This window comes from Macrobrachium nipponense, chromosome 36, assembly GCF_015104395.2.
Source record: "Macrobrachium nipponense isolate FS-2020 chromosome 36, ASM1510439v2, whole genome shotgun sequence".
NCBI lineage: Eukaryota > Metazoa > Arthropoda > Malacostraca > Decapoda > Palaemonidae > Macrobrachium > Macrobrachium nipponense.
This window is the reverse complement of record NC_087220.1, coordinates 34,886,263-34,901,262: the sequence shown is the minus strand read 5'-3', so window position 1 is coordinate 34,901,262 and position 15,000 is coordinate 34,886,263. Positions and strand designations below refer to the sequence as shown.

The window sequence follows — 15,000 nt, the reverse complement described above, 5'->3', positions numbered from 1 at the left end:
AACTGAACGTGAAAAGAAAATTATTTTTACCTCGGTCAAAAACATCATTAGAAAAGGCTAAAACAAGAAAGAGAGAAAAACAGTAAAACATAACCAGTCAAAGAACTTTAATTTTAAAAAATAAAAAAACGCAAAATAAATATTCTTTCAGTTTACCTTGAAAGAAGTGATCAAAGAAGTGTCCACCTTAACATGTTTGTGACTTGCGCAGACAGCCTTGACAGACACATCAAAAGATTCACTTTTTCTTTTGTCTTTTTTTTTTTCAGCGTCTTCTAATCAGCGTCAGGATCAGTAGTGCTTATTCTGCTAATGTTGAAAAAGAAGACTTTTGTTTATGTTACTGGAGAGACTGAGAGCCTGTGTAAAGAGGAATAATCTATTGGGATTAAGGTTTTTTTTCTTTCTTTTTCTTTTTTTTTTTTAAGATGAAAAATGAGAAGACTAAAAGAGAATTGGAGAGAACCTTTCGACTTGAAATGAATGAAGAGACTTGGAGGGATGCAAACAGGAAACGTAATGAAAATTTGCTGGTGATATTAGGAAAGAGAGAGAGAGAGAGAGAGAGAGAGAGAGAGAGAGAGAGAGAGAGAGAGCTCTTATTACAGAAACATACAATTAGGGTTGGGGTTGGAGATTACTTTACTGTGATGAATAGGATTTTGCAACGCCCCGAAATACCATAACCATAGAAAAAAGGACAAATAAGCAGAAGTAGGTAACCAAGTGAAAATTCTGTCTTTTAACACTTACTTTATCTATACAAGCACACTTGTAAAATAAAGATAACAGATCCCACTAAATTGAAAATGTATGATAGATCAGCGAACTGGAAATTAATACAGGAAGTAGTTCCGACGTATACATAAATGGACCATGTACAAGAGGTATGTAAGATTCCACTAGTCATACAACTATACCAGTCCCGTTGGGTGGACCTCTCTTGGCAAATCGGCAAACACAAGAGAAACGTCTGTTTGGCATACGACTCTGAGCCCAGTCCTGGAAGTGAAATAATTCCAGATGAGACTAACAATAATATATATGAATACAATTTGATAATAATATACTATCCAGCAATGTGGAATGGGTTTTGCAACAGTTTAATTTCTAGATTGCACGGTTGTAAACTCCCCTGTTATGGAAAAAAAGGAACTCACCGATTAGGCCGATGTGAATAAAATACCACCAAATCAAATCTATTCTTTAGATACTGAACAAAGAGTAAAAAAAGATGCATGCATCATTAAAACCTTATCCCTCTCCGTCAGTGGTATTCATGGGACTCTAATAAATAAAGGAAAAGCAAGACTAATTAATGGAATATCCCTAACGTCGAAGATAAGCCTATTCATTACATACCGATCAAAGATTTAAAACGTATTATTCAAAAATCTCTCAAACCCTACCAAAATTATTCATCACACACCAATCAAAGGGGAAAAAATGCACCTATGAAAAGGCTTTTGTGTCTGTCAGATGGAAAAGAATGGGAATATTATTGAAAATTCATTTTTTTCTTTTGTTCCTGTCAAAGGTTGACTAATAATTCAGTCATCAAAAGAGTAAAAAAGGTGCCTTTATTCAAAGGACAGTATCCTCCCCACCTGCATTTCCCTTGCCATCATGACTACCGTCACCATCACTTACTAAGCACAGGTGTAGGCCTAGTCCCGACTCCTGATTCAACAATTCCGTGACGAGCCAGCAGGGCAGAGTGTGCCAGAATTCAACGATCATAAGTGTTGCCAAGGACATTTACACTATTTTCTTAATATGTAAAGCCAATCATTAAAACTAGATTACAAGAAGTCTCTTCGCAGGTGATTTGCTAGTTGAAGGGACTGTAATGTTATATTTTTCAATAACCTGCAAGAAAAAATCCTAAATAGAAAATTAGCAATCCAGTTGCCTAATGTATTTCACAACTCTGGCCATTATACTCCTGACTACTCGAACATCCCGTGAGCCATCTAACTTGCCTGAGAGCAGCGTGATAAACGGCTATTTAATTTTTTTTTTTTTTCTAAATTCACCTCACCGACAAACAAAGCCTTAGAATATCTATGTTCATAGTACTTTTACTGTGTCAGAATGACTTTATCTTTCATTTCCTTTCCAAAAATATTTCCATGAACTCGTGTTTCACCTTGTACAGTAACAATACAAGCCAGCACACACCACACACACACCACAGCAAACACCCAAGCACATTCACACAACACACACACTATTATATATATATAATATTATTATATATATTAATATATGTATATATATATATAATATATACTATATATAATATATATTATATATATATATATATATATATATATAGATCTATATATATATACAGAATCCTAACTGTTGACCTTATCAACTTTACTCATTTGTCTTATTACGAGAGACAACATTAGTTGTGACAGTTGTCAGACTCCGGATGAAGTTGCAAAATCTACTTCCAGTCTCTTCTTACTGATACTTGTTCATTATCTGGCAATGGAAAATATCAGTCATTTCATACTGTCGTATAACAATATAAATTATCAAGCTCATTTTTATATGCTACTCATTTCTTAGAATGTAAAATATGAATCTCCGTTTCCGCTGTTCTTTACTTATAGCCACATAAAACATAAATTTCGCTTTATAGCATCTTTTAATTTTACTGCCATATAGAATATTGGCCTCCTCTGACTAGAATCTCTTCGTTTTCAGGTCATATTAAATATCAACATTTCTTACTGAATTATTACTTTCGTTTTATGGCCATGAAGAGCATCAGTCTTCTTCTGAAAAATGCCCATTTTGCAGTCACGGGAAATGCCTGTATTTTCTAATTTGTATATTTTATTACTCTTGCAGCCACTATGAGGATGACCTCTGGTGACGACATGCTCCTGATGCCTTCCTTGGTGACCGATCAGCCTTACTTCGACCCCACCATGAAGGCCAACCAGACAGCCCACGTTGGGCGACAGTGCGAACTCCACTGTCGGGTGCATTCTATTGGGAACAGGACCGTGAGTAGTACTAGGTTTATTCTTCCTTGTTTATATATCTATCTATCTATCTATCTATCTATCTATCTATCTGTATATGTAAAAAAAAAAATATATATATATATATATATTATATATATATATATATATATATATATAATAATATATATATATATCATCATCATCATCATCATCATCATCAGCCGTTGCTAGTCCACTGCAAGACAAAGGCCTCAGATATGTTCTTCCACTCCCTTTTGCTTATGGTCTTTCTATGCCATTCTATACCTACAAATTTTCTTACCTCGTCAATCCATCGTCTTCTCTTTCTTCCCCTGCTCCATTTGCAATCTCTAGGGACCAATTTTGTTATTCTTTTCGTTCATCTATTATCTGACATTCTCATTATACGTCCTGCCCACGCCCATTTCTTTTTCTTACTTGTTGTTACATTATCCTCTACTTAAGTTTGTCCTCGTGTCCATGTTGCTCTTTTTCCGTCTCTTATTGTTATTCCTATCATTATTTTTTCCATAGTTCTTTGAGTTGTAACTCGCTTATGTTCTTAGGTTTTAGTAAGGATTCAAGTTTCTGATGCATAAGTTAATACTGGTAGGACCATCTGATTATGATACTACCCAGCCCTGGCGGTGAGCAACCGTAGGCCGGATTACGGTGCAAGTTCACCACCCAATATTATTTTTTTTTAAATGCCGAATATATAAATCTTTGGCCAAATATCCTGATCAAACGGTACCTGGATAAAAACCACCCACTATAAAATCTACACATAAGGTCCAACTTTGAACCGTAATATCATCGTCCTTTTCTTCTTAGAAGAAAAGTAGTGAGCATATTTGGAATTCTGTTGAAAAGCTGTACCAAAATAATGTTTTTTTTTTCTCCACAACTAATATTAATCCTTAGTGGACGGATAGGCTCTCAGAGGTAGTAATAACGGGTTTTAGGTGGTGTATAATTTAATTCTGTTGAGAAACAATATTTAGCGGCACTGATTAGGAAGGAATCGGGCGGGAAAGAAGTGCCATTACTTTTATAGCCCATAAGTTCACTAATGGTAACGTTTACACTGGCTAAAATCACGAATCTGATTCTGGCATCTCAAGACTTCAGTTCTGCTTCTGACTTCAATGGAGAATATACTGTGTCTCTGTCTCACATAACGTCTTTTTGTACATTTGCTCATAGATATACCAAGGGGTTGCTTACGGTTTTTGTTCTTTTTTTTTACGATAGTATGTCGGTTGTGAATGTAATTTTGCAAAGAAAAGTGCAAATGAATATTACAAAAAACATACACAAATCCAAAAGAATTACTGAATCTTCGTTCTTGGTAAATTTATGAAAATACTTTACAACAAATATGCTCAGAATTTGTTACTGATTTTATTTCTTACCTATTTTGATATTGTGTGAGTTGTAATTATAACTTTATAAAATAAAGTAAAAGTATCTATTAGAAAAAAACGTGTTCAACTTGGTAAATTTACGACTGTCTTGTAAAAGAGGCCCCACAAAGGGTTGTATACAGTCATTTTCTTCTTCTCGTGGAAGGTAAGGAAAACTGTTTAAATTCTTTTCTTTCACCATTTGCATTCGCATATCTTCCTCTTTCCATTAGTGTATTTTTTCGTAAATTAACCGACCTCAGTTTACCAGGACTGAGGAGCTGCATATTGTTTTTTTACCCATCCACTTTAAAGAAGTTGGCATGGCAGTATATCCGGCCGGATTTTCGGACCAGAGCAGTACGTGGTTAAAACCATCCGCTAAATCATCATTATCTTTCATCACAGAAAAGAAAGAGTATATTTGGAATCCTTCTTAAGGATTCTATCAGAATAAGGTTTCTTTTCTCTACAAATAATAATAAAGTAGTTAGCATGGACGGATATCACGCTGGAAATCCCGGTGAAAACGGTATCCAGCTAAAATGTACATATATGGTCCGCCGTTGGTTTAATTCGGTAGTTTTGCTGTCTATAACGAACATACACATACATATAGTACATACATACATACATAGTCCGACTGTCAGCTTTATACATATACATATATATATATATATATATATATATATATATATATATATATATATATATATATGTGTGTGTGTGTGTGTGTGTGTGTGTGTGTGTGTGTGTGTGGGGATGTATGTACATAGCTGGGTTACCCGCCGTAGTCGGATCCCAACTAGATTGGTCCGTGTAACCCAGAGCATAGTTTATGAAAAGAAAATAGATATGTCAAGCCACAATTGAATACAGTACCACGACCTGAATTGTGAGGAATACAAATCTGACAAAACAAACAACATCCTTGAAAATGAATATCAAAATGAAGCGTCATAAACATATATGGAAATGAAAATTCTTGGTGTTGGCAGAGAGTTCCAGTTCACCGGAGAGCCTTTTGGTAGACTATGTTCTTTGTTTATGTAGCGTGCTCAAGAGTGGGCTCTCCGGAACGCCTGTTCATTTTGTCACAGGACGGAAAAACAAAGAACATAGCCAACCAAAAGGCTCTCTGGTGAATTGGAATCTCTCTGCCAACACCAAGAATTTTTCTTTCCATATATGTTTATGACGCTTCATTTTGATATTCATTTTCAAGGATGTTGTTTGTTTTGTCAGATTTGCATTCCTCACAATTCCTCACTGTATTCAGTTGGGGCTTGATTTATCTATTTTCTTTTCATAAACTATGCTCTGGTGTCGGACCAATCTAGCTAGGACCCGCCCATAGGTTTCTGGGAGCGCGGAGTAGTAGTAATCCACTTCTGTAGAAGTTTTGGGAGCCCGGGCTCCCGGGGGTTTCTGGGCTCCCGAACGTAGGTCTCGACCTTCCCTGGGTGGAAACCCATCTCCATTCCGAATCTCAGTCCCGTCAGACCGACGCCGGCCCGGGCGCCCATACCAATCATACATGCATATATACATTGCCAAATATATATATATATATATATATATATATATATATATATATATATATATATATATATATTTATGTATATATATATATATATATATATATATATATATATATACATATATATATATATATAATATATATATATATATATATATATATATATATATATATATATATACATATACTGAATATCGAATAGAGTGTGGCACTTAGAGATTGGAGATCAGGACGTGGGCTAGAAGCCTCATCCTAAAATTTCAGTCATAGAATCAATTGCTAATAACTAATGGGTGATACCTGGTACCTTTGCTTCTTTCTCCTATTCTTCCAAATTTCTGCACTATGCAATTTCATGCTATTCCTTAGGCCTGACGAACGAAGAGGCTTTAATGTACTGTCGGATCCCTGCTTTAATAATCTATCTTTTAATGTCGATGATATTGAAAAAACTTTCACATTATTTAGTAACAGCGGGACTATTGGGGGGAAGGTCCTTGCGCTAATTGCCCACCGGGTAGTTACAAACCCAAGTGAAAAAAATTTTCACAGCTGTTGGAGGAAATTACAGCGGCAGTCCCAGTCCATCACTCGTGCTGAACCAACTGTCCTCTGCCATGGCGAAGAAGGAGTGAAATAACGAACTTTTCGATTTTATACTAATCTGAAATTCTTTCAGTTGATGTATTTTTGTTTGGGGATTCCATCGTAGCTGAAGTGCAGTTAACACCTGTGAACCTTATTCGTACGTCGAGATTAATTATCATTACGAATTTGCCATCGATGTCGTCAAAGTCTTGAAAGGTTCGACAAATCATCGTGAAGCACTAATTCTCCAAACGGATGCCGTCCCGGGACGTAGCCACCCATGAAATTTTTCTTCGGAATTCTCGTCAGACCAGTCGACATATTTAAGGGTCAGCGTACGGGACTTGTCCTTGCTCTAGTATCGCTGAAAAGTCTAAACCCATTTGTCCAAATGAAGTAACGACTAACTTATAATATGCAGTGTATGAAATATATGAACCTGTTACTATTTAGGTTTTACAGTTTTTCACATGATAGTTTGATTATTGATTGGATAAGTGAAGTGTTAATTCTGGCCTGCATTGAATTGATATTTAATTGATATTTAGATATTTTGGTAGGTGTAGGTCAGATATGAGTTTCGAGATTTTTAGATATTCACGTCCCTGATTTTTATTTTTAGCGGGAACTTGTGCAGTGGCGAGGTCAAGTCCTCTCACAGAGGTGTAGTGAGGACCTCTTAACATCATCTGGAGCTATGTTTAAATGGAAAGCCGCTGGCATAGCTTTTCCTCTGCACATTAAAATATGCACTCAGTCACTTCGGAACCTTCTCGTGTTAATGTGGATTAAAGTTATTGAAATTTTATAAATAACCTTAATTGTAAAATAACTTGACCAGTATTTTCTGACTGTTAGGTTTTAATCTTTGTGCATTTTTTGGTTAAGGGTTTTTACACTCGTGTATAAATGTAACGTTATATAAAATTAAATTACTGAAATGTTAAATAAATTTTGTGTAAAGTTATTTAACGAGGTATTCCCTTCCCTGATTGTGTTTGGAGATTTTATGATAATTCTTAGTCATTTTCTAACCATCCCTTTACCTTTTGAGTTCCTTGAGTAAGTGTGGGACAATAGATTATTTTTTTTCCCTCGATTTTTCCGCTTTGATACGTGCATAGGTCACACTGAGGAATTCAGTACCTTGATTATGCATGCGTTTGTGTTGGAATGTATCAGGAAACTATATCTTGCGGGAGTTTATCAGAAACATTTTCAACGTGGATGAAGAATATGTTTCATAAGGCTTTACAGCCCATTATACCGCTGACATTCAAATTGTTGGCTTCTCTACCCTTCTGTGTTTTTACTGAATAATTCAAGCTGCTGGTTCTTAAATCCAATGTTTATTAGAAATTTAATTAGAACTTAATTACATTGCCAAAATGAAGTCACTCATGTTCAGTACCTTGTAACCGAAGATTGGCACTTTACTTTACGCAGGAAGGAATGGGAGAAATTAAATGTCTATATCTTACCTAAATGAAATCAATGAATGTAATTAAACGAATTGGAAATGCTTAATTTGTGTTATATTCAGCCTATATTGTTGGAGGTGAACGAAAGCTCTTGCTCCTTACAACTCGCCAGAGGTTACGGTTCAGGTCCGTCGACCAATCAGAAGCAAGACAGAAGTGTCAATGACATCGGTTGCGGATATTTACCGTCAGCTATAAAGGAAGTGGAATAAAGTACAGTTGCATCTTACATATTTTCTAGGAACGCAATTTGCCTGCAGTTGTTTTTATTGCAGAACTATAACGATCAGACTTAGAATCAGGACAGTATTTATATTTGTATAGACGTGCGGTCTATGTTGCTCTCGTGAAACATTTCAGAACATAGATATTTCTAAGATCTTATGAAATATTGTAAACGTATAAATTATTGACCCATAAAAAAGAGAATGCAGTTCTGTGAAAAGGAGAACTTCGTCTGTTATGCTATTAGAAAAAGAAAGACACCGCTGGGCAGAACAATTTTGATTTCATGTGAAAAGATATCTGGAAGATAATTTGATTCCTTTACCTGAGGCTAACTAAGGTCTGCATGAGTCTGTGAATGGATTCACAGATTTCAACGTGGAAATAAAAATAAAGAAAAAAAATTGGAGGTATGAAATCCTAGGTTATGATAACACTGCAGAGATGATTTTAGCTGAAACTGGATACCCTGATTAGACGGCTTTGCAGAGGTTGAATTTGGAACGAGGAAACAGAGCCTGATAATTGGAATCGAAAGCCATGCCGAGGGTACAAAAGAAAGGTGACCTGACTGAACGTGGCAGCTCACTCATAGTGATTATGTCGGTTGTAATGAAAATAGTGTGAATGTGAATACTTAACCTTAATAGGCTGGAGAAATAAGTTGGTAAAAACGTTAAGAAGAATAAGCTGGTTTTAGGGAACGCTGGATTGCCCAGATCAGTAGTGTCGAGACATGATGTACTGCAGTGTAATAAATTTAAAATTCCCTTTCTGATGGCTTTTGTTGATTACGAGATTGCATTTGCCAGAATCCAAACGCATATTATGGAAGGACTTTTGTTCTTAGGGCATTCCTAATTGAAATCATCCATGAACTAAGTAGATGCAAATTCAGTGTTGACGGATCTTGTCAAGTGAATTTACAGGAACCAGCGTGGTGCTATATAGGAACGTTTATTTCACCTTGTCCTGTCGTAGATTTTATTAAAATAGCGTAGATGGGAGAGAAGGATGACAAAGGCGTGAAGACAAACGTAAGAAGCTTAGAATATGCAAATGATGCCTTTTTATTCAGCAAAGCACCACACGATATTTTCAAGGCTTCCTCGATAAAATACAGCATATATAGAGAAAAAAAAAGTTAAAATAAATCCAAGAAAAACACTTAATTAGGGCGGTGTGAACAATACATAGATAAAGGATTATTGAGGTTTAATTATTCAGATGTTAAATACTGATGTTCAACACAAGCTCTGTTGAGCTGATATTATGTAAAAGACTAGATAAAGCAAATAAAAAGAAGGGATAGGCAAATTAAGATTTTGATATGATTCTAGTTAAATTGCATTCGAAAGTAAGATTATTTATAAGTTGACTATGTTCTGAACAAGAATCGTGGTATGCCGTGAAACTGAATCTAAAAGCTTTCGTTGATTCAAGATCAAGCTTTACGAAGAATATGTAAAGCTAGATGGCACGATAGCGTGAGAAATGATACCGCGAGGGAAATTCCAGACGTTGCATATGCAAATGAGAGAATGGTGGAAGGTAGATGGCTTGAACATGCTCCTTTGCACAATCCGCGGTCGAATAACATGTGACGGTGTCAGCAGAGTTTCTGCGGGCAGCAGAACGGTTTGTTGAAGACCCGGACCTACACACTTAGATGAGAACTGTAAAGGTGCGTCCACACGGTCGAACAATGTCCGACGGACACACATTGTTACCATATCATAGGCGAAGCAGGATGACGTCATAAGCGGAGAAACGATGGAAGTAGATCTGGCAACAAATAGTGGTACCAGATGAGGTTGTATATCACTGTTTTTACTCTGCTCACAAGGCAAAGACCGGCAGACAAATTGTTATTTGGTAGCAATGTTTGTCCGTCGGACATTGTTCGACCGTGTGGATGCACCTTAAGAAGGGTGATCGGAGATGAACGACATCAGTGACTTACTTTCAGAGGCGTTTTGGGTCACGGGGCGTCGGAGACTAGATGAAGATGACAGTGAAGACGAGAGTGAAAGAAGTTTGCTCCTCCAGCTAGGGAGAGTAAACCGGGAACACATGAAAAATGGGTCGGAAAGCAGTGCGGGAAGGAGACTCCAAACAAAATGATTTCAGCGACACCGGTTCAAGGTACAACTTTTAATTATTAAACTTCAAAACACTGAGAATACTCGAATTGAAAGAAAAAATTCCTTTCTGAAGCTGGAAGTGGTAAAGAAGTAGCAAAATACAGATCCTGTCTGCAGTCTCTTCACATGATTCTAAAAGCAAACTTGGTTAAGTGGCGGTGATGCGTAGTCTGGCGAATCTTGGAATCAGAGCCTGTATGTAAGCTTACTTTAGAATTCATTTTTCATTGCCGTTCTTGGTGGTCCATTTCCAGTGGCACTGTCTAATAATAAGTATGCGTAATGTATCATTTTTCCCGTTATATTCTCGTATTGAGATTTATCCATTTAACTGGAAGTGGGAATATGTCTAGTAAACGAATAGGTACTTATTTGTGGTCGTGTGTTTGTATATATCCAGAAGACGAATGTATGTACATACTAATAAGTATTTTAAAGAGGTTTAAAAAAATCCTTCTATTAATGTACGTTCAAATGTATGTTTGTTTTGTGCATCACAAGAATATTGCATATAATTGATAATGGCTGTGAAAAATAATGTATTCCATGAAAGTGGCCTCAACATCAATCAAGTTATAGTACTTGAAAGATAGATCTGGAAGGCGCAGAGAAGATGAGAATATTCAGGGAACGGGGGGGGGGGTGGGGGGGGGGGGGGGGACAGTATTCGGCAAGGTTAGTCGAAGAAGCAGTTAAAATTTCAGTGATGATGTTATCATTGTCACTGTTTTTTTTAGGGAACCTCTCCCCATTCGAGGAAACTATCCAAAGCGATAAATACATGGAGAAACGTTTGTTGCATAAAATGAATGATGGAATGTCACTAACCGTAATTATCAACTAGATAAGTAGATCGTGAATTCCACTGATATGTGATTGGTATTTTTGTTTGACAAATCAAATTAATTAGGTGAGTACCATTCAGCTCGAATATTTTGAATATTCATATCACCATCGACCAAACTCACAGTACACCCAAATATAGGTTTCCATGTGTGATTGCATTGCTGCTTTGATTTTGTTAATTATATAAGTAATTAAAATTCATTTATATATATATATATATATATATATATATATATATATATATATATATATATATATATATATATATATTATATATGTATGCATGTATGTATATATGTATATATAAATATATGTATGTATATATGTATGTATAAATGTATGTAGATATGTCTATATGTATGTCTATATGTCTATAAGTCTACATGTCTGTATGTCTATATGTCTATGTCTATATATATGTATGTATATTATATATATATATATATATATATATATATATATATATATATGAATATGAATTACTTATATGATTAACAAAATCACAGCAGCAGTGCAATCATACATGGAAACCTATATTTGGGTTGGGAATATTATGAGTTTGGTCGATGGTGATTATATGAATATTCAAAATATTCGGGCTGAATGGAACTCGCCTAATTAATTTGATTTGTCAAACAAAAATACCAATCACATAACAGTGGAATTCACGATCTACTTATTTAGTTTGATGATTACGGTTAGTGACATTCAATCATTCATTTTATGCAACAACGTTTCTCCATGTGTATGTCGTTTTGGATAGTATCCTCGAATGGTCCCCTAAAAAAACAGTGATTGTAATAATACCACCGAAACTTTATATATATATATATATATATATATATATATATATATATATATATATATATATATATATATGTATATATACATATATATATACATACACACACACACACACACACACTCACACACATATATATATATATATATATATATTATTATATATATATATATATATATATATATATATATATATATACATATATATACCCCACACACTACACACACACACACATATATATATATATATATATATATATATATATATATATATATATATATTAAGGCACTGGTCAGATGCATAATAAGGTATATATATTAAATTAATGGGGTTGATAACCTTAGCACTTGGTGCTTAGAGGCAGGTGCAAAACAGTGAATTCCTCAAGATGCTGATATGAGAGACAAGTCGAAAAGGGATTGTCGAAATTTTCGGAAAGCTGATCAACAAAAAGGGTTCAGATGATTTGTACGTGCCATTGTGGTCTCATGGGTGACGCCCCAGAGCCCAGGCCGATAGTATATGGAACAGTGGAGGATGTAAAGAGCCCGATTTTGATATAGGATCTTCAGTGAATTTAATGGACTATGATCTTTATCAGTCCATGTTCTCCCAATACCCTTTGAAACCCTTAATGGAGATGGTGTGAGATGTGGAAGCCCATAGATTAAATACCCTGGATTTCATAAGAATACAGTTTACTCTTGGTGATAGTGTTAATAGAACCATTTTTGGTTATAAAAGCGGTTGCGTTAGGCAAGTGTCTTTTACTGGGTCATCCTGCATATAGGAGACACATGATATCAGTCCATATAGGTGCTAGTGACATAACGGTTGGGATACAGAGTGTGTTTATCCCATGTGAGGATACAAGCAGAACTAAGGATACCGTGGTTAATATGGGTAACAGTGAAAATGGTGGTGCTATTGGCGGTGATAATGGTAATGATACTAATGATATATGGAGTGGTCATATCGGAGCCCATACTGGTTATATAGGGAATAACAGTGGTGGTGTCAGGCGATGATAAAAGGGATAATGAGGACTATACAATGGGATAAGTCTAATACAGCAGAGGAAAGATGAGGATGAAATTTTGGCAGACGCAAGTGTTCCTCAGACAGGAATCAGTCAGGAAAGGTTATAAGTTACATTTTTCCAGTTTAGAATTAGAAGGTAATCTGTTGGTCAGGAAAATTAAATATAAATTAAGGACTAGTGAAAGTAAAGGAGACACGACACAGATCGTGATTCCGAAAGGCCTAATTTCAGTAATTTTAGATATAGTACATTGCAGGCTTGGTAGTCCACATTTGGGAATAGAAAAAAAGTAAAATAAGATGCGTAATAAGTATACTTGGAAAAATATGTGGACAGATGTGGAAAATTTTGTGAAAAAGTGTACAGTGTGCAATGCTTGCAAACCCACAAGGGTAACTTCTTGCAAATTAGGGTCATATCCGATACCAACTAGACCTTTTCAGAAAATACATATATATATCTTGGGTAATTTTTGTGAATTTAAATACGTAAATAAGTACTCACTAGTACTCCAATTAAGGATAAAACGGCCGAAGAAGTAGCTGTAGCATTTTTCAATGGGGTCATCTGCAGATATAGCTCACACGAGGTTTTGTTGACCAACAATTGTAGAGAATTTATAAACAAGACCTTAGAGTGTTTAGCAGAAGTCATGGGGATACAGAAAGTAACAATTATTCCATACAGACCTGAAGCTAATGGGTTATATGAAGGAGCAAACAGGAAAGTGCTCGAAGCTCTTAGGAAGACTATAGGAGTAAAGCGCGAGGCACATTTGATTTGCAACCTATACCTCATCATGGAGAAGATACAATAAAAGCATTAATTTCAACAGCAAAGGAGAGACATGCTTGTCTCAGCCGTGATCTCGAGGCTAAGACCCGAGAAATGGTGGAAAGAAGCAACGAAAAATCAATAGAATCATGAAGTTGTGGAGATGTGATGCAATGATCTAGCCAGGAGGTTGTAATTGTGTCCGATCTATTTTGTACATATGAATAGAAGGAGGGGGTGAGGAGCATTACATCGCTAATATGTAGAGCATGATTTTGACAAAAGCAAGTGAGCTCATTATAAAAATGTTTTTGGGATGAGAATTAAGGTCCCCAATTATACAAATATGATCAGCAAGAGAATCTTGAATAATACTGTGTAACTCACCTAGGGTCATGCTGTATAGATCAAAATTATTGTTATTTTCCCAGGACATATAGACATTAATTATTAGGATTGCAGAGTCCCCTATTGTCGCCTGAAGCCCCAGCAATCTGTCACCCCTGTAGGTTTTCACATTTACCATGTTATCTAACAATCTGTGCCACAGGAAAGAAAGGCCCCCTTTTGGCATGTAAGGAAGGGGACATCAGGCAACTAATCCCTTAGTGAAGGGATAACAGTGGGAAAGTAGAAGATATATATATATATATATATATATATATATATATATATATATATATATATATATATACATATATAGATATATTTATATATATATATATATATATATATATACTATATATGTATGTATATATATATATATATAATATATATATATATATATATATATATATATATATATATATATATCATCATATAGATATATATATATATATATATATATATCTATATATATATATATATATATATATATATATATATATATATATATATATATATATATATATATATATATATATCTATATATGTATATATATATATATATATATATATATATATATATATATATATATATATATATATATATATATATATATATATATATATATATATATCTATCATGTAGTATATATATATATATATATATATATATATATATATATATATATATGTATATATATATATATATATATATATATATGCATATGTATATATATATATATATATATATAATATATATTTA

The 15,000-nt window shown here is 34.6% G+C and overlaps 1 protein-coding gene across 1 annotated transcript in view; it reads left to right on the top strand.

Moving 5' to 3' along the window:
* LOC135203308 (zwei Ig domain protein zig-8-like) overlaps positions 1-15,000 on the top strand; it is a 586,654-nt gene that overhangs the window by 527,207 nt on the left and 44,447 nt on the right. Inside the window, exon 2 of the mRNA XM_064233059.1 lies at positions 2,866-3,023. Within this exon, the coding sequence (XP_064089129.1) occupies positions 2,866-3,023 (158 nt within the window). The remainder of the gene's footprint in view (positions 1-2,865; positions 3,024-15,000) is intronic.